A 19,826-nucleotide genomic window follows, 5' to 3' on the forward strand; every position below is an offset into this window, starting at 1 on the left:
CAAGACCAGCCAAATGGCCTGACAAAGTGACCAGCCTGGACCACCACGGGTCTAACTGGTGGTGACATCCCTTCACTACCCATTCACTGGGCTTCGTGGGCTCACCTGAAGGATGCAGGGCTGAGGGATAGAAGTCCACGGGCGTCCGAGTTGGGGTGATGCGTGGGTCCATGTAGGAGGGCATCATCATCCACCGTGGGTCAAAGCCCAGCATCTGGGGGTGGTGTGGGTAGAAGGTCCGTTGGGGGTGAGAAGGTGGGGGGTACACCGGCTGCCAGTGCTGCATCTTGTACAGCTGCTCCTGGGGGAGAAGACAAGCAGTGAACGAGGGCAGGGCACGCAGGTACTCAGGGTACTACCCTCCAAGACAGGCACACAAAGGCCACTAACAGAAAACCAGAAAGAAGGATGTCTACAGCTCCCAGGGCTGTTACAGCTTCTGGGCTGAGGTCCCTCGGAGCTGGATGGAGTCATGTTGGTGTCATTACAAGGGCTGTCTGCATCTGTGGGAGCCCCATCAGGTGAGGGTTTCAGTTTGACTCGACACCACAGAATCAATCCACTCCCTTCCAGGAGCAAGCCATGTCTTTTGTCTATAGCTATGTGTGTACTTCCTGCATTTGTTGGCCCCAAGCTTCAGAAGAGCCTCCAGCACGTCCCCTGCTTTCTTCCCAACAGCCTGATCCCACAAGGTTATCGGCAGCATACGGGGTTCTCTCAGATCTTGCGTCCTTGGTGCTACTCCACATCGCACCCCATTCTCGGCTTCACAATCCCACGGGCCCTTAGTAGACCCTGGGAAACCCTGGACCTTGGACTATGATGCTCTTCTCCCCTTTGTTCTGAAAGTGAGTTTCCAGCATACGCACACCCCTCTGGAAAGAAGCTGCTACCAGACCTGACCAGGTCCCCAGTCTGCTCCCACAAACACTCTTGGTCCTTCTGCTCTCATAGTACCTGCCTCTCTAACTAAACCGTAAGAAGTCGGCCTACGTGTAGCTTGCTGGTGCGCTGTGCTCTGAGGCGTCCATTGGTGATTATAAAGCAATGGGACATTGACTCCATTCAACCAGCCCTGAAGCTAATTCACAGCGCTCACAGCATGCACTCACTCACTGCAGTTCACTGACGTGAGGACTATGAGATCTAACTTCTCAGTCTACACAACACCCTCTGGCTAAACTGCAGTCCCTGAGAACTGGACCAGCCCAGCCCGCCTGCCCTGTTGATCTCACATACTCTTGAGGAGAGACACACAGCCACTGCCTCCCCCATCCCTAGCAAGAGCACCTGGTGCTGCTTGGCTCAGGAGGTGTGGCTGATAACACTGCCCACTGGGACCTCCACTCCAGCCTCCAGTGATTGTGTGTACTTATATACTGATACCATGCTTTCTTTGACCCCAAAGCAGAGGAACTGGGATGGGGTCATAGGAAATTAAAGAAGACCCAGGAGATCTTGGTCTCTAAGGCACACCCATTCTGAAACAGTTTTAGATGAAGACATTATAGGGCAGCTGCTGGGCTTCCAGCAGATAGCCCATCATCTCAGTTTCCATCAAAATGCATGGTTCCTAGAGACATGGCTGCCATTCTCCCTTGTATGCTGGGTATAAAGCACTGAACCCGAAATCTTACTCTTGCTGGGAGATCTCACTCTGGCAGTGAGCTATATACTCAGTCCCAATAATTATACAACTGCTGACAGGCTGCACCAGCAGAAGAGATCACCAGGACCCAGGGACTGCTATGATGCTACCCTCCAGAGCAAAAATCAGGCCCCTTTGAAAGTTTCAGAAGCCAGCATGGGCTCTGACACGCTCTCAGGTGTCAATGCCAGAGCTCTCCACTCTGCTGAGGCAAGCAGCCAGTGTCTCCAGTTTATGAAAGAAGAGAACAGACTGATGACTGACTGACATTACCCAACTTGGCCATGCAATGTTTGAGTGGGAGTCCTGGCACTCCAACATGAACCCTCCAAGATGGACACCCTCAATCCAAAGCTGACTCGTCCCTCTCCAGTAACTCCTGAGACATGAAGAAGGCCTCGAAGGACTCAGAAGCCCTAGTATGTTTGGATGGGATCAGAAGGATGCTACTCTGAGTGAAGACTCCCCACAAGCTGCAGCAAATGGAGCCCAGGGAGTACAGGACTCAGTGTATAAAAGGGTTGGAATCATGCACAGAGCCTCTACTGATGGGGAGATTTTCCCAGTGCTGAGGTGTCACCTCTGGCATCTGTGATGGTGGCCGTGACACGTAAGGGTACTGCTGTGAGGGGGATGAGCATCTGCTCTGTGGTTATGTTCATAAGTTTACCTGTTGTTGTTGTTGTTGCTGCTGCTGCTGCTGCTGGCGCTGGAAACGGGGAGGAAGGGACTTCTGATACTTGCTGAACTCCTGTGCAGGGGACCCAGACTCCCGGACTTCCTCCTCGATGCTGCTACTACTGCTGCTGCTGCTGCTGCTGCTGCTGCTGCTGTTGTTGCTTTGAGCCACTGTCGGGGAAGTTGCCGGTGTCTCTTCTAAGAACATGGTGGGTGCTTCTTGGACAGGGAATTCTGGTGAGCCTAGAGAACAGGGAAGGAAAAAAAAGTCACAGTGAGTTCACAGGAGTTTGGCCAACTGTGTGGTGAACAGCAAGTGCTTCTGTCTACTGCTGCACACACTGACCCAGATCCAGCTGCCTATACCAAGTGCTCCTTGGGCTTATGAATTTCCCACAATGCAGTTAGAAGGTTCTACCCCAACAAAAATCCAGGTGAGAATTCAGTTGAGTCAGCTCAGAACCATACAGGACTGTGGTGTGGCTGGATAAGGGTGCTGAGAAGAGAAAGCAGCCCTAATTCAGGGCCCTGCAAATTCATTACCCAGACAAAAGACTCAACAACTGCTGGCGGGAAGCCTGAGGCCTCTCCTCAGCCCCACTTGTTCAAAGCAGTCTGAGTACTGAGAGTAACCGTGCCTCCTCCACAGGGCTTGAGGGAGGATCCAGTGAGGTCATGCACTCATCAGAGCCAACTAACAGCATGTTCAAAGCAGTTTCTGTACTGCCGTGGCCATAAGCACTGTGAGACAGGTAGCCTCCACTCAAACTGCAGAGTCATCATGACACCTGCACTTCTCTGACCCCAGAGGTAGCATAAGATGGCCAAACACCTTGACAGTAGTTTACAGGGGCTGAAGCTAGCAAGAGTCTATCGGGGCTGACTGTGGGGACTGTCACAGAACACAGCTGATACTTTCCTGGAGGATGTCTCTAGTCCTGGGCTCAGTACAGACTACAGCCACTCCTTCTGGAACTGTTACTGCCAGGAGAAGTACACCCTAACATTTGGAAAGACCCCTTTTCATTTCCTGTGAAACAATGCTCTACTTTTTCTGCAGGCTCTCCACCACAATTTGGCTGGGCAGCACGGGAAGGGATAGCTGCAGTAATTAACAGCAGCAAGATGGAATCTCTGTATGCCAGAAGCTTTGAGTAAGGCACCTGACACAGGCCTCACAGCCTGGAAGGCAGGTATATAAACTTTTGGTGGGATTTATTTATTTTAACTTATGTGTATGAGTACCTTTGCCTGCATGTATTATGTATGTACCTGGCACCCAGTGAGATCAGAGGATGGCATCGGATCCCCTAGATCTGGAATTAGAGATGGTTATGAGCCACCACGTGAGTGCTGGGAACTACACCCAGGCTGCCCATGAGAGCAACTGGGGCAACCACTGAGCTATGTTCCACCCCCTACATTTTGAAATGAATTTATATTTGTGTATGCATGCACCCGCGCACACACATCATAGCGTAACAGGTCAGAGAACAATGAACAGCTGTCTGTCCCACCAACAGTCTATTGGGCTTAGTGGCAATCTTGCTTACCTGCTGAGCCACCTCGCCAGCCTGGTATATTTACAGACGAAGAAAAAATGGTTTGCAGATATGCAAGACATCTACCCAACTAGTTTAAAGCGTTGAGATAGGGTGGCAAGACGGCTGAGTGGGTAAAAGCACTCAGCACATAAGCCTAGAGACTTGAGTTCAGCCTCTGAACTCACGTCAAAGTGGAAAGAGCTGACTCCACAAAGCTGTCCTCTGACCTACACACACACACATACACTCTCTCTCTCTCTCACACGCACGCACACACACACACACACACACACACACACACCACACAAATTAAAAATTAGAAAAACAGCTGAGCTGGGACCAGACGAAGTCCCAGGCCCACATCTGTGCACATGTGTGTGTTTAAGACGGTCTCTCTCTATACCGTCTGTCCTGGAACTCTATACAGACCAAACTGACATTAACTCAAAGAGATCCTGTCTCTGCCTTTTCCCAGTATAATGTGCTTTAGCCACAGGTTTGGCTACCTCATAGCCAGTGAAGTGAAGTCAACAGTTCAAGACTCCCAGCTGTGGGATAGGGAATCCTCTCACCTTTTCGGACAACAGGGCCGTTCTCTGGTGGGGAGACCTTCTCAATGGCCGGGGATCGGGGGACCTCCTTTTCCACTGGCTTCGGGGTCTCATTGGCCTTCTGAGCCTGCCTGCACTTCTGGTCTAGCTGCTTGAGTTTGGCAGCACAGGCAGCCAGCCTCTCCTCCCGGGCCCGGCGCTCTTCTTCCTCCCTGCGTTTTCGGGCCCGTTCCACGGCCTCAGACATCTCTGACTGGATGAACTTCTGCCGTGTGGGTGGCTTGTCCTCCTTGTCCTCAACGGACTGCTGTCGGAACATGCTGCCCATTGTGGGCTTCTGCCAAAAGAAGAAGGGAGTGAGGGCCAGGTGAGAAGCCCAAGTCGATGGCTCTTCCCTCCCCCTGGGCCTGACAGTAGGAAAACAGCAAACGATGTTCTCAGTGACTCAAAGGGGCACAGGGCTGGTGATTCCACACTTCCTGAGGCACAAAAGGACCCCACAAGAATACATGAGCCCTACATTGTGACTCAAATCCAAGCGTCTACAGTAATGAGAAGGCGTGATTACAAACATCTCTTTTTTGGGGGGGGGGGGCTGGAGAGATGGCTCAGTGGTTAAGAGCACTGACTGCTCTTCCCAGAGGTCCTGAGTTCAATTCCCGGCAACCACGTGGTGGCTCACACCCGTCTGTACTGGGATCTGGCGCCCTCTGCTGGTGGGTCTGAGGACAGCGACACAAAGCTCCACTTAAGCTTTACTTATTTTATGCATAAAATAAGTAAATAAATCTTTAAAAAGTCGGGCGGTGGTGGCGCACACCTTCAATCCCAGCACTCGGGAGGCAGAGGCAGGCGGATTTCTGAGTTCGAGGCCAGCCTGGTCTACAGAGTGAGTTCCAGGACAGCTAAGGCTACACAGAGAAACCTTGTCTCGAAAAACCAAAAAACAAACAAAGAAATCTTTAAAAACAAACAAACAAACAAACATCTCTTTCGGATACTTTCTCCATCCCTAAATCTCCTGCTGATTGTCAGTTACAATATAAGAGGGTGCTGAGGTGCCTGGGAAAAAAACTCAACACCAGAAATATGTCCTACTCGTCTGCAGGCAGTGACCAACACTGCTACAGGCACGGGGTGGCCGCAGGCATGGGGTGGCCGCAGGCACGGGGCGGTAGGAGCCACAAGTTGGGAGCTGATTCTCAGCCACAACGAAGTAAGTTTCTGTTCTGAGTGGTGGCCAAGCAATTGTATACCTCAGTCCAAGATCTCAAACACAAAAGGCAAGGCTCTGCCTCCCCCTGTAGGGGAACCACAGCTCGATATAACAAACAGAGGCGAGAGTTCCGGAGTTCCTCCTAACAGCCAATTTCTCCTGATTCAGAAGCGACACCAATGAGTGAGTCCCTGTGGTGCAGCCTGGGAGTTCAAACACACCATCTCGTACTGGACAAGAAACACTATCCTTTCACTTTAACAAAACGAAACATCTGCCCATGCTTCAGAAACGGCGTCAACTCCCCAGTTCACAGCTCACCTCACAGGTCACCTGATCCTTACAGATACACTCTGGTTCAGCCTTCACAAACCAGTTTTTACTGTGTGTATCTGCATGTGAGAGCTATCGGCTTCGAGGCCAGAAGAGGGCGCTGGGTGTCTTGGAGGCAGCATGAGCTGACGGACACTGGGAACTGGGCTCAGGTCCACGGGCAAGGCAGAAAGCACTCTCAATACCTGAGCCATCCCTATGGCCCTTACATTAAAAAAGAAATGTCATGTCTGTCTGTCTGTGTGCGTGTGCACATGTACCTGCATGTGTACTTGTGTGTGTGTATTATATGTACAACTCTCCCCTGCACCATCTGGGTCCTGAGGCCCTTCCTCAAGTGAGTGGTCAGCAGGCTTGGCAGCAGCCTCCTGTACCCACTGGGCCATGCCGACAACCCACCCTTGTGCAGTCTGGTTTTTTTTTCCCCTGAAGATTTATTTTATTGGGCTAGAGAAATTGCTCAGCAGTTAGAAGTACTGTGGACTCCTCTAGTGGACCCAGGTTCAAGTCCCAGCACCTACATGACAGCTCACCTCTACACTGTGTGTAACTCCAGTTGCAGGGCATTCAGGAATGTCTGTGGTGCACACATACAGCCGTGCAGTCAAAATACCCATAGAGTTATTTTTATCATTATGTGTTTATGTCTGTTGGGTATGTGTACTTGAGTGCATGTGCCAGGAGAAACCAGGTATCCAGATCTACCGAGAAGACAGGAGGAGGGCCTGGACACTGGACACGAGGAGGGAGACATTTCTCATGGGAATTCCCAACACTGTTCTTGTTCACTCATAAGTCACTAGGTGTGGCAGAAAAGGTGGGTGTGTCAGCTACAAGGGAGTCACAGTCTCTGAGTGGGCAGCCAGAGCCCAGCAGGGTTCGAGGGGTGCACTGTGAGTGGTGGCTCTGTTTGGGACGAGCATAGGATAAGGGCATGGTACAGACTGTGGAGCAAAGGTGACCCATGTGAGGACTGGGGAGGGCATCTGTGCAATGGAACTATTTGCACACAGCAATGACCATGGAAGCGTCAGTGTCAGGACAACATGGTTTCTGCTGGAGGGAGGAAAGGCTGACAGTAAAAATGCTAACTGTACGATCATGACAACCCAAATTCAAACTCCAGAATCCACATCAAAGCCAGCCACACAGAATGTCTGTCTGTATCAAGTGTTCTAGGCCTGCTAGCCTGCCATACCCAATAGAAAAAACAACAAACAGCCTGTGTTAAGCAGGGCGGATCACCGGCTTGCACAGGTACACAGCGGACCCTGAGCTCCTGCATGCACACACATACAATGTAATGAGAAAGAACTGAAATACGGTCCTTAGAACTAGAGACATCCCTCTACATTTCAATACAGACAGGAATGGAAACAGACCAGTCAGATGCCCATGTGTCGCGCAGCTCCTCCCCAGTGAGAGGCCTAAGAGCAGCGACACTCAATGGTAATGAGTATTCTAAATATACTCAAAGGAGGCACAGTCCTTAAACACTGACCCAGACAGCAGAGACCCAGTGAATGAGTTTTCCCTCAGACAGCAAGGAAAAGCTCAAAGTCAGGTAAGAGGCTACCAAGGATGTAGCTAGGGGAGTAAAGCCAAAGATAATTTCATCCCCACACCAGATGATCAGAGATTTATCAATTGCTGAAATACATGAATAAATTGAAACTATGATGAACAAGGTCAGTGAGATGGCTCGACAGGTAAAGATGCTTGCTGCAAAGTCTGCCCATCTGAGTTCAGTCCCCAGGTTCCCATAAAGGTGGTCGTAAAGAACTGACTCCAGAAAGCTGTCCTCTGATCTCCACACACTTCCTCCGACACACATCCCATACATACACACGCATCCCATACATACACACACATCCCATACAGACACACACATCCCATACATACACACATCCCATACATACACACACATCCCATACATACACACACATCCCATACATACACACACATCCCATACATACACACACACACAGTTTTAAATATAACAGGCTGGCTAGTCTCAACGCTCTTCCCATGCCTCTCAATCACAGTGGAGAGGAAGGACTGTCCAGTGTAAGTCTTGGCAGCACCGCATTCACCAAGAGACCAAAGTGCCAGTCACCAGAGCCAGGAAGAATCCAGAAAATAGCCCAGACAATCTGGGCAAAGATGGGAACCATGGACCTGATCATGAGCAAGCCCGAGACCAAGCCAGCCTGAGGGGCCGCCCTCTTCCAAAGCTCCAGACTGAAGAACGTGGGAAAGGCTGTGGGATGGGCAAGGTGCCAAGAGACCACAGGTGATATCATGCATAGAGGGCTTCAGCAGGGTCGCCGCATGATGTACGAACCACAGTGAAGCAGTGGCACACGTTTTCAGGTTTGACTCTAGTTCTTAAAAAAACACCAATGTTGTCGGGTGGTGGTGGAGCACGCCTTTAATCCCAGCACTTGGGAGGCAGAGGCAGGTGGATTTGTGAGTTCGAGGCCAGCCTGGTCTACAGAGTGAGTTCCAGGACAGCCAGGACTACACAGAGAAACCCTGTCTCAAAAAAAAAAAAAACCACCAATGTCTGGACAGACACTAGCATGGTCTGCAGTGAGAGCCTCGACAGGTAGGTGGCGCACTCCTCAGTCGGCCAGGAAAAGACTTTGTGATTTTTTTGGGGGGGAGGGGGAAATGGGAGGGGGATGACGATAGGGTCTCACTGTGTAGTCTTGGCTGGCCTGGAACTAACTATACCAGGCTGGTCTTGAACTTACAGAGATCCACCTGCCTCTGCCTCCTGAGTACTAAAGGCATATGCTACCATGCCCAGCCAGTCTTCATATTGAATTCTGTTTCAAATAAGGGAGGGCTAGGCACACAGCACAGGAAGCAGAACATTTGTCTTGAAGACTGACAATATGTGCTTGATCCCTGGAAACCACATAAAGATGGAAGAAGAAAACCAACTTTATAGAGTTCTCCTTTGACCTCCAACATACCACACGGAAATTAAAATTAAGTTTAAAAAGAAAGGAAAAAAGGAGAAGAAACATAACCCAGCACTTTCTGGAAAACCAGCTGCTGACATCGACATAGTACAAGCTCTCAAAACAGTGGCTGGAGGCACCACTGCCTTCAGGACCGCTCTCGTGGGTCGGTGTGTGTGTCTGTGTCTGTGTGCATGGGGGAGAGACAGAGGGGGAGAGAGTATGCATTTGCATTTGCCCATGGATGTACTAGGCTGCAGGCACAAACCCTGGGGCCACAGTACCTGGTAGTCGGGGCCCGAGGCCCAGCCGTGAAGCTTCCTGGAAGGAGGCTGAGGCTCTGGCACCTTTCGGACGACACGGGACACACCTGCTGCTCCACCCCAGTCCTTCCCTTCCTCCTGAGTGCGCTTGGCATCAGTGCCGTCTGCAGAGCTCAATGACAACGCCCGCTGCCGCCTTGGGTCCCAGTTGTTCCTAGGACAAATGGCAACTGTTAAGTTTCGCCAGACAGTCAGGCCTGTCTGACCCCATTGGGCCTCTGGGGATTTTGAAGCCAGCTATTATACCACTTTATAGACTAATTCCTTCAACTCTGCACTCACGCCCTTGATATGTGAACTGCCAAAATTCAGGCACAGTGTTTACCAAGTCATCTGTCATAAAGCCCGGGGAGACAAGTAACTCACCCCCATCCTCAATGGTAAAGACAAGGCTGGTTCACTTGCATCCAAAGAGCTGGAAACATGGGCTGGAGAGCTGGCTCTGTGCTAAGAGCTGCTTTTTCACAAGACCTAGCCCCAATTTCCAGCACCCTCATGGAAGCTCACAACTGTCTGTAACTCCAATTCCAGGAATCCAACACCCCTTCTGATCTTCACAGACATACATGTATGCATGTGGTGCACAGACATATTTGCAGGCAAAATACTCATAAAATAAAAGTCAATAAAAAATCTTCAAAGAGAGGGAACTGGGCCTCAGAGAGAATAAAGGAGCTGCTGCCACAGGGAACAGAAGGGCGGAGCTATGGCTGTGCCTCAGGCATACTACCGCTTCCCTCAGCTCTGCCTACAGCAGGTGCCCAACCAGGGCTCTGCAATGGAGCAAAAGGCAGATACTAACAACCACCACAGTGAATATAGAACACCCATCAGTGTAGAAAAGGAGACAGTCTCCAACCAGGCTGCTGTGAGCCTTGGGGGTGCGGGGGGCATGCTGGGCAGAGCAAGGAGCTGGGACAACCACAGCCATGTATACACAGGTGTCAGGAAGGCAGTCAACAGCAAAGACGGACAGGAGAGCTAACCGTATGCCTGCCGCCTGCACACAGACAGACAGACAGAGACACACACACACATACACACACATACACAGACACACACACCTGCTGTGACAGGTAGCTAGAGAGGCACACAGAAGAAAGATTAACAACTGCCAGTGAAGCCAGGCATAGTAGCACACACCTTTAATCCTAGCACACAGAGGCAGGTAAACACTATGAGTCTGAGGCTAGCCTGGTCTACAGAATGAGTTCTAGGACAGTCACAGTTACTCAGAGAAACTTTGTCTCAAATAAAAAAGGAAAAAGAGAAAAAGAAAGAAAAGAACTGTTGGTGGCTTCTGACTTGACCTTTGAGAAATGGTCTTGGTTTCCCAGAACCAACTGGGATCTTAGGAGGTGAGGAAGGCTACGTGAAGGACGCACCACAGGAAGCAGGCCAAAGGGAAGGAGACACACTGACTGACCCCTGTGGGCCAATCATGCATACAACAATATGAAAGCCGTCTGAGGAGACTCCGAAGCTCCGAGTGCATCCTGGGAGCAGGATGTGCTGCCATGTATTGATAGCCCTAAAATGCCAAGCCAGAAACCATGGCTGATGTTAAGATAAAAATATCGATGGAGAGATGCCTCTGTGGTTAAAAGCACTTTTCACACCCGCAGAGTGACTCACAATCACCTGTAACTCCAGCTCCAGGGTACCAAGGCTCTATCCTCTGCACCTGCACTCTCTCTCACACAAGTACACACACACAATTTTTTTTTTACACACACGCAATTTAAAAACAATAAAAATAAAATATAATAAAAAAAACAAAACCCTAAGGAAATTCCAGTACAATGTCGTATTTTCCAAAGGGCATTAAGCAAAACTAGTCCAATGGAAATGATCCCAGAGAGAGGAGGCAGAGCAAATGCAGGAGGCAATGCGGTGCACACACACCTGAGTGAATGCAGGCAATCTGGCGTGCACACAGAGGAGGCAGAGCAAATGCAGGAGGCAATGCGGTGCACACACACCTGAGTGAATGCAGGCAATCTGGTGTGGACACATCTGTTCCGATACCGCCCCAGTGTACTGCTAAAGAGGCCAGCCTCTGAGAGTTTGTGGATTAACAAAGATGAGCCTTCAATAGATCCCAAAAAAGCTTTTCAAGGCGCCATACCCATGACCATCAGTGGGAAATTATGTGCAGAGGTTTAAGGACCAGGGCAAATGACCAGTCAAGCCTGGATGCAGGCTGACCGGTTCCTGCATGCTGTCTTGAGCAGACCTCATTCCTGCTCCTATGGAAACCAGGAACTGCTCCTAGCACAGTGCCCGCCAGGCGGTAACACTAACCAGCCTGTGCGGGGCACACAGCCCTATGTGAGGAACTGAAGGGAGGGACTCACCACTGCACTAACCAGCCTGTGCGGGGCACACAGCCCTATGTGAGGAACTGAAGGGAGGGACTCACCACTGCACTAACCAGCCTGTGCGGGGCACACAGCCCCGTGCGAGGAACTGAAGGGAGGGACTCACCACTTTGAGCGGCCATCCTTCACAACGTCCTCCTCATCTTCATCGTCACTAAACTTCAGCTTCTCAGAATAGTCCACTTCCTCGTGGAGGCCTGCAATGGCAAAAGGACCCGGCAAGGTGACACAAGGACATCTCCAGAGCATAAGACACTCTGAAATTCCAGCCTGTGGTGCCCCATCTGAGGAAAGGGGCTGCTTACCCCACCCAGCTGCAGCTCCTGAGAGAGTCCTAGGTAAAAGCGGTGAGTATTCCCGACATCCGTGAATACTAACCCTCCCAGACACAGTTGTTAAATCAGGAGAAAAATAAAGACCTCCCTATGTGTCCCCAAACTCACAGTTGTGCGTGCTTCAGAGTGTTGGGTTTACAGGTATGCACCGTCACAACTAGCCTAAAACTGTAATTCAAGGTAAAAGAAAGGGAAACCAGACAGGGTCTACCTCTCCAACAGACACTGTCAGAGAGACTGCAGGGTCCGTGCCCCACACCCTGACTGGCACAGGCAGGGAAAGTGTCCATAACTGATGGACAAAGCATGGTGGGTCCTTGTGGCACCCAATATTAGTGGGTTGTAAATATGAATGTGGGTGACTGGGGGGAGACACACACACACACACACACACAAAGATAAAAGTTAAAGGAAGGCCTTCACAAACACAGATGTCTGCAAAGTTCTAAGACACTAGCAAAACGGATCTAAGCATATAAAAAATGGGGACATTTTGTATGGAAAAGGTTAACTAATGCATGCGCCATGTTGTCAAGACAGAGAAGGGTATGAAAACGTGCATGAGGTCTATCTGCTTACCCACTGAGATTTACAAAACAAAACCACGTCTGAGTGACACACAACCCTAGCACTACCCTAGAAACACCACAGCAGACAGCAAGAAAACGGCATAAAAACTGGCAGAAAAGACAGCTGGGTGTGTCTCACACTGAAGGATTTGCTTAGCGTGCCTGAAGCCCCAGACTCCATCCCCAACACCACAGAAAAGTGATCCTAAAATCTATCATCTAATTCATGTAAAACAACTTTATGTCTGTCTGGTTTTTTGGAACAGAGTCTCACTATGTAGGCCTAGCTGTCCTGGAACTCCCTGTGTAGAGCAGGCTAGATCCACCTCCAGAGCGCCAGGACTAACGGCAGGTGCCACCACACCAGGCTTGTGAAACATTTTTTAAAGGAGCAGGGATGTAATTCAGTGGCAGAGCATCAGCACACCACGAGCCCCATAAAACCAAAGCCTCTTCATTTTCAGGTGACCAGAGAGTTCATACAGAAAATCCCAGGTCAAGAAAAATAGTGAGACTCGTGGGCTTCTTCTACAAAGTCCAGTGGGAAATCCAGCTGGTATTTGTTTAAAAAAAAAATCTTCAAAGTGATTGAAAAAATTCACTTATAGAAGTCTCTAAAACTTAAGTACTTGAAAATATTTTCTATATTTATTCGCTTAGGAGACAATGTCATGTGACAAAGGCTAGCCTTGAAATTGCTATGCAGTCAAGTCCCACCCATTGCCAACACAGTCCATTTATATGGTGGAGGGGGATTGAACACAGTGCCTTCTGCATGCCAGACAAGCACTATGGCACACTCACTTCGCTCCTACTACCACTGTTCAAAGCTGACAAGGTTTTGTTGCTAGTACCCAGGCGGGTAAAGTGAGCCTCTAGCCTTAGCAGCCCAAGTAGCTGTGGCCAGGACTACAGGATGAACTAGCACTTCCAGTTTGTTTATGTGCTGGGGTCACAAGAACATCTATCTGCAGCAGCAGCTGAACTCAGCACTTCCCATTCAAATGCTAAGCTAAGCAGTCCCTCTATCCATGTCCCCCATACATGCTAAACAAGCCCCCTAGCCATGAATAAAATGACCAGAAAACATTCAGATCCTCTCCACTGGAGCTGAGATACAGTTAACAGTATGTATAACTCTTGCAGAACTCAAGTTTGGAGTCCAGGAACTGTAACCACAGCTTCAACGGATCTGGCGCCCCCTTCTGGCCTCAGAGGGCATCTGCACTCATGTGCATATAGCACACACAAGACATACACTTAAAATTAAATAAATCTTTAAAATAAAAAAAGATACTCTTCGCCGGGCAGTGGTGGCGCACGCCTTTAATCCTAGCACTTGGGAGGCAGAGGCAGGCGGATTTCTGAGTTCGAGGCCAGCCTGGTCTACAGACTGAGTTCTAGGACAGCCAGGGCTATACAGAGAAACCCTGTCTCGCAAAAAAAAAAAAAAATACTCTTCATTGACAACACCAAACATTAATGAGAAGAAGATCTAGTAAGAAATTCACCAGAATCCTGGAACTCAAGAGTCAAATCTGAGCAGCTGACCCTGACATAGAAGCAGGTTCTTTGTAAATACTGCCAGGGTAGAGTACAAATTTGCACAAATCCACAAAGAACTTGAGGAGTCAAATGTGCAAAGACTCAAGGTGGAAAGCTCATACTCTAAGATATACTTTAATTTGCACAGCTGAACAAACAGGTCCATGGAAATAACATCATCCAGAAACAGGCAAGGATTTACATGGTTAACTGATGTCTAGCAAGGTGCCAACCAACTCAAGAGCAAGTCCTAGTCAGTGGAAATAGCACGTGGGCACCAGCCAAGGCAGCAGGACCGCTGGGTGCGAGGGAGCGTCACTACTGCCAAGGGAGGTAAAGAACATCTGGGCCAGATGCAAAAGGTGATTTAGAAAACTGTGTTTTATGTTTACTCATGTGTAGGCATGTATCCTCATGAGTGAATGTCAGGAGTGTATCAGTGCCCGCGTGAGCCAGAAGAGGGCATCAGATCACCTGGAGGTGGAGTCCCAGGTATGTCTTCTGCAACGGGACATGCTCCTAACCTTGGAGCCACCTCTCCAGCCTACAAAATAATGCACATTTCTTTCTTCTTAATTATTTAGTATGCATGTGTGTGTACCTGCGTGGATTTATCTGTAGCACATGCATGCAGGAGTTCAAGGCACTTCAGAATCCCTAAGAACTGGAGTTACAGGTAGTTCTGAGCTACCTGCTATGGGTGCTGGGAATTAAACCCAGGTCCTCTGCACGAGCAGTGGGTCTCTAAATTGATGCATTATCTTCTCTACCCAGGGGTCTAGCCTGACCTCTACTTTTGTTTCTGGTTTTTCAACTTTTATTTTGGTTAATTGAGATAGGATCCTACATGTAGATCAGGTTAGCCTCATGTAGACCAGGTTAGCCTCAAACTCACAGAGCTATCTGCCTAGCTCTGCCTCCTGAGTGCTGGAATTAAAGGTGTGCTCCACCATACTGGGCTAGGATTTTTTGTTTGTTATTTGATTTTTGGTTTTGGTTTTTTAATGTGTGTGAGTATTTTGCCCATCTGTAGAGACCGGAAGAGGTGCTGGCTCCTTTGAATGACGGATGGTTATGAGCTTCCATAGAGCAGTCTGAACCCCTGAGCCGTCTCTCTAGAATCCTGAGCTCGTCTTAATGAGAGTTTAAACAGATACACAAAGCACGGCATACTGATGTCACAGAAGCAACAAACTACAGACACACAAGAACGATGACAAGCCGGGCGGTGGTGGCACACGCCTTTGACCCCATCACTTGGAAGGCAGGGACAGGTAGAGCTCTGTGAGTTCGAGTCCAGCCTGGACTATGAAGTGAGTCCTAGGACAGCCAGGGCTACACAGAGAGACCTTGTCATGAAATCCAAAACCAAAAAAACCCATATAGGTGGGTACCTCTTACCTATAATCCTGGGGTTTAGAAGGCTGAAGCAAGACACAGAGGTCAAGGTCAGTGTGGGTTACATATCTAGACCCTGCTTCAAAACCAGCAGGATGTGGCCCAGCAAGGTAACTCAGAAGGTGAAGTGCCTGTCCCCAAGGCTGATGACCTGAGTTGGACCCCAGGACACATAGAAAGACAATCAACTCTCATAAAAGACATCCTCTGGTGGCGCACGCCTTTAATCCTAGCACTTGGGAGGCAGAGGCAGGCAGCTTTCTGAGTTAAGAGGTCAGCCTGGTCTACAGAGTGAGTTCCAGGACAGCCAGGACTACACAGAAAAACCCTGTCTCGAAAAAACAAAAAACAAAAAAGCAAAAACAAACAAAAAGACATCCTCTGACCACATGTGTGCTGGGACACAGGCATGCAAGCCCATATGCATACACACATATACCCCAAGTATATATAAATGTAATGGAAGAAAAAAGAATTTTAAGGAAGGGGAGCTCCTTGGGGTTATGTAGCACACAGCTCAGCACGAATGATTTCTAGTAAATGCCTGTAATTCCAGAAAGTTCTTTTAAAAACAGCATCACAATCTCCCACAGCTTTACAATTAAGAGCATACACTGTAAGAAGATGCCAGTCATTCAGGGAATGCCCTCTGGTCTGGCTGCAAAGAAAGGCTGTTGTCCCTCTGACAACTCACCTGCCCAGCCGTCATCTGCATCGGTGTCCAGATCATCCAGGCCCTTCAGATTTTCTGCATTGATGATGGTGGGCCGGGGTGCCCGCTCCACCAGCTGCCTCAGTGGGCGCACTGGTCGTGCCACACCTGGCCTTTCTTTCCTGGTAAGAAAGACAAGTATGGTGGGCTCATGTCGACCTACTTTCCAAAAACGAGATCCACCTGGCACAGTCTGGTGTTTAAGGTGAATATTGGAGCTACTTCCTCAGAGAAGAAACATGCAATGAACAGTTACAAACATCCTAGCTCCATCCAGAGTGCCGCATGCTCACTGCCAGCCCCACAGTCCTGTCAAGCTCCTGCACCGCAGGCATTCAGCCCTGTAAACCAAGCTCCCTGCCAGGCCCAAGCCCGGCCACCCACCCCACAGTCTCCAGAGCACGAAGTGCTCCTGCATGAGCCGTTGCACACTGACACACATGACACAGGGTCGCAGCCTTACCCATCTTGGTCATTCATCTGGAACTGTCTGAAGGGAACACGGGGCTCCAGGCGGAGCTGGGGAAGAGGAAAGGAGCTCCGCCCCATCGTGCTCTGGTTCTCTGATGACTGCGGTGAGCACATCTGAAATACAGGATCAATGAGTAAGATTCTACAATGATGGTCCCAATTGCATGTTAAATGAGAATTCATTTTGGAAAGTAGAAAAGGGGAGTTAGGGGAACAGGAAAGAGTGGAGGGTTTTCTAACGAATCACAGCGCCCAATCTGCCTTGGATCCAATAAGGCTGAGAACACCTGCCTTCCCTTTTTCTAAAGAACCAAAGCTACAGTAGCATCCAAACAACAGGAGCAGAAGCCAGAGGCAGTGGTCCAGGAATGGCCAGAGGAAGGGACTGCTGAAGGCCACAGTGGTCTCTGGCTGCTGTTCTGAGTCAGCTCAGGCTGAGGGAGAAGACTCTATTATAGGCCACGGGGGTCTCTGGCTGCTGTCCTGAGAGAGCTCAGGCTGAGTGGGAGCATGCACTTATGGGACAGGATGTTTTAAAGACTTACAAAAGCTGGAAGCATGTCGTGGTATGTGGGTGGCTGGTAAACATGTCCCATGAACTGTGAGGCCCCTTTGCGGCTGGGCTGAGCCGGGCGGAGAGAGGGGTCCTTAGACTCGCTGGTGCATGCTGAGGAAGGGGCTCCATCTCCCCCACTGGAGTTCCTGCTGCCCAGCTCTGTTGGGGAGGCGCTCAGAGACGTGGCAGAAATGATGTTTCGCCCACCGCCCTCCCTCCAGCTTGTCACATCTGTAAAGTGGAAGGGGACAAAAGAGGAGAGGGACGGGAGGGAGATCTGTAAGGTTCTGAGGGGCAGTGGATACTACCCCCTCTTTAAAAAACACCCCAAAATCACAGTGAAAACAGAAAAAGAAACCCACACGTTGGCAGGGCAGGTGGGGAACAGGAAGCTAGAACGTTTTATGGGGTGTTGGATATATGCCTGAGAAACAAGTAAGCTCCACTTCAGAGACGCAAGAGGACAGAACTAGCTCCCCAGGATGAGAGCACCCAGAGGGCAGAACGTGGGGACATCAGGACAGCCTGACTCACTTCTTCAGACAACACTACCCCATCCATCAAGGCTAGTGCGACTCTACATGGGCTCACATTTAAACCACTGCCCAACGAGCCAATGTTTGAAACGTTGGTACCCTGTGACCACATGTGGCATCCACAGAGCACACACTCAGTTCACAGGTTAAAAACCTGAGGATGAAGCTGGTGACACATCTCTGTGGGCCGCTGCCAAGCTGATAACCTGAGTTCGATCCCCAGGACTGCTGTGGCAAACAGGGAGAACAAACTTCCACAAGTCGTCCTTTGACCTCCATATGCATGCTATGGTATGTGTTCCCCTACCTGACAAACACACACAAAATAAATGTCTGAAAAACTTAAAAACCTGACAGCTATCTATCCATGTGAGATTGTGCTTCTAGAGGCCCACTCACACACCCAACACAGTCTGGTTTTTCTTTCTTGAGAGGGTCTCACTCTATATCCCTGGATGCCTTAGAGATCTCTCTGTAGACCAGGCTAGCCTCAAACTTACAGAGATCCATCTGCCTCCTACGTGCTGAGATTAAAGGCAAGAGCTGCCATGTGTGGCCAGTTGACTTTCCTTATGCACACTTAAGATTAATTTATAAACGACAAACATCAGTGGTGTGAACACGCCTGTTTCCACAGTGTACATTAGTCCTCAGTGTTTTACTGAACTCAGTTACTGAAGGTAACTCCTGTGGCTCCACTGCATACAGCAGGACTATGGGGTCAGATAGGAATGAATCCAGACAACTTCCCATCCATTTCCGGTTAGGAGCTGAAACAGGGAAGGACCAATACTCGCCACCACCAGGAGGAAAGGCTGCTTCTGCTCTGCTGGGATCCTGGGAAGCCAGGATCACCCCTTAGGCCATCTACTTCTCCCCTTCTCGAGAGGGACTGTCTAGAAGGTGATTGTGTTTCCAGCGTCCCATGGGGTGACACACTCAGTCAGGCAGGGTTCTCCTAACCCTGACCACACATTTAGCATTGAGTACACTCAGCAAAGGTGCTGTTTTGCCAGAGTGGCACGGTGGTTACTTGGCTTCGGGACAGTGCCTCTGACTTGCCATCAGTAGTACCATCAAGAGGAAAGGCCTTGGGACTGAACAATACAGGCAGACAAAAGACCCCTGAATTTCAAGAGCTGAACAAGGAGGTAGTTCAGCTCGAAAAACCCAAAAAAAAAAAAAAGAGGTAGTTAGGTAGTTCAGCTTCCTTGGTCAGGCCAGAAAGAAAACCCAGTTCTTAAATAGGAGAACCCACATCGAAGGCCTGCTGCCAAAGTACACACAACAGACTACCCTCACCCTCAGCACCAGAGGGCGCTACAGAGCTGGCTGCTGCAGATTCACCTGGTCAGTTCTGCTGTGGCTGGGGAAGGGAGGAAGCCAGACTGTAACAAGCTACTGGAGTGACAGTCAGCATGTGGAGGGGCTTGGGAACAGTCCATGGGAACCAGGGACTTGATCAAGTCAGCTGCACCCTGTATGTATGCATGAAGCAAAATCCAGCTCAGAGGATGGAATAGCTGATGATAATGGACAAGTGGTAAGACCTGGCTCAGCGAGAGGGATGAGAGCCGGAAGGAAGAAACAGGCCAGAGGCAGTCAGGACAAACAAGCTACCGGCTTCCATGCTCTGACACCTAGTCCCAAGCAGCTGGGGGAACACATGGAAGGGTTAAAAGGAAGGGTCTGGTGCCCAGAGCAGGCCTGAGGACAGAGCTGCCCTCCACTTACTCTGAGGGCGGAGGCTTGGTCCTGGCCCATACGACAGATCTAAGGCGCCCTTTTCTTTGCCAGCCTTGTCCTGCCCGCCAGCTGCTTTCAGCGTCGGAAATTCCTCGGGAGAGAAGGATAACAGTCGGCTTGAGCCCCTTAAACCTGTTAAGAGAGGCAGAGAAGACACAGGGAGCAAGTGAGACAGCCAACAGTCCCTGCTCCTGCCCTAGCTGCATGTGGCCTGGCGTGTCTGCAGGGGAGGGGACAGGATGTCCCCTCTGCTCTAGCACATGTACCTCCACCCCTGGGGGTCACCTGGTGTTTGTGTCTGCTCAGGGTGGTAAG

General features: G+C 49.9%; 1 protein-coding gene across 4 annotated transcripts in view; it reads right to left on the reverse strand.

The window, feature by feature from the left end:
• The window catches only part of Prrc2b (proline rich coiled-coil 2B), an 83,244-nt gene that overhangs the window by 26,522 nt on the left and 36,896 nt on the right, over positions 1-19,826 (reverse strand). For all 4 annotated transcript variants that reach the window (XM_028756871.1, XM_028756870.1, XM_028756872.1 and 1 more), the window contains exons 6-14: positions 19,500-19,643; positions 17,219-17,460; positions 16,666-16,787; positions 16,185-16,324; positions 11,750-11,840; positions 9,224-9,416; positions 4,443-4,758; positions 2,319-2,569; positions 106-301 (exon numbers count right to left, since the gene is read on the reverse strand). In XM_028756871.1, coding sequence (XP_028612704.1) covers positions 106-301; positions 2,319-2,569; positions 4,443-4,758; positions 9,224-9,416; positions 11,750-11,840; positions 16,185-16,324; positions 16,666-16,787; positions 17,219-17,460; positions 19,500-19,643 — 1,695 coding nt within the window. The remainder of the gene's footprint in view (positions 1-105; positions 302-2,318; positions 2,570-4,442; positions 4,759-9,223; positions 9,417-11,749; positions 11,841-16,184; positions 16,325-16,665; positions 16,788-17,218; positions 17,461-19,499; positions 19,644-19,826) is intronic.

Source organism: Grammomys surdaster, unplaced genomic scaffold (genome assembly GCF_004785775.1).
Source record: "Grammomys surdaster isolate TR1022 unplaced genomic scaffold, NIH_TR_1.0 126133, whole genome shotgun sequence".
Lineage (NCBI taxonomy): Eukaryota > Metazoa > Chordata > Mammalia > Rodentia > Muridae > Grammomys > Grammomys surdaster.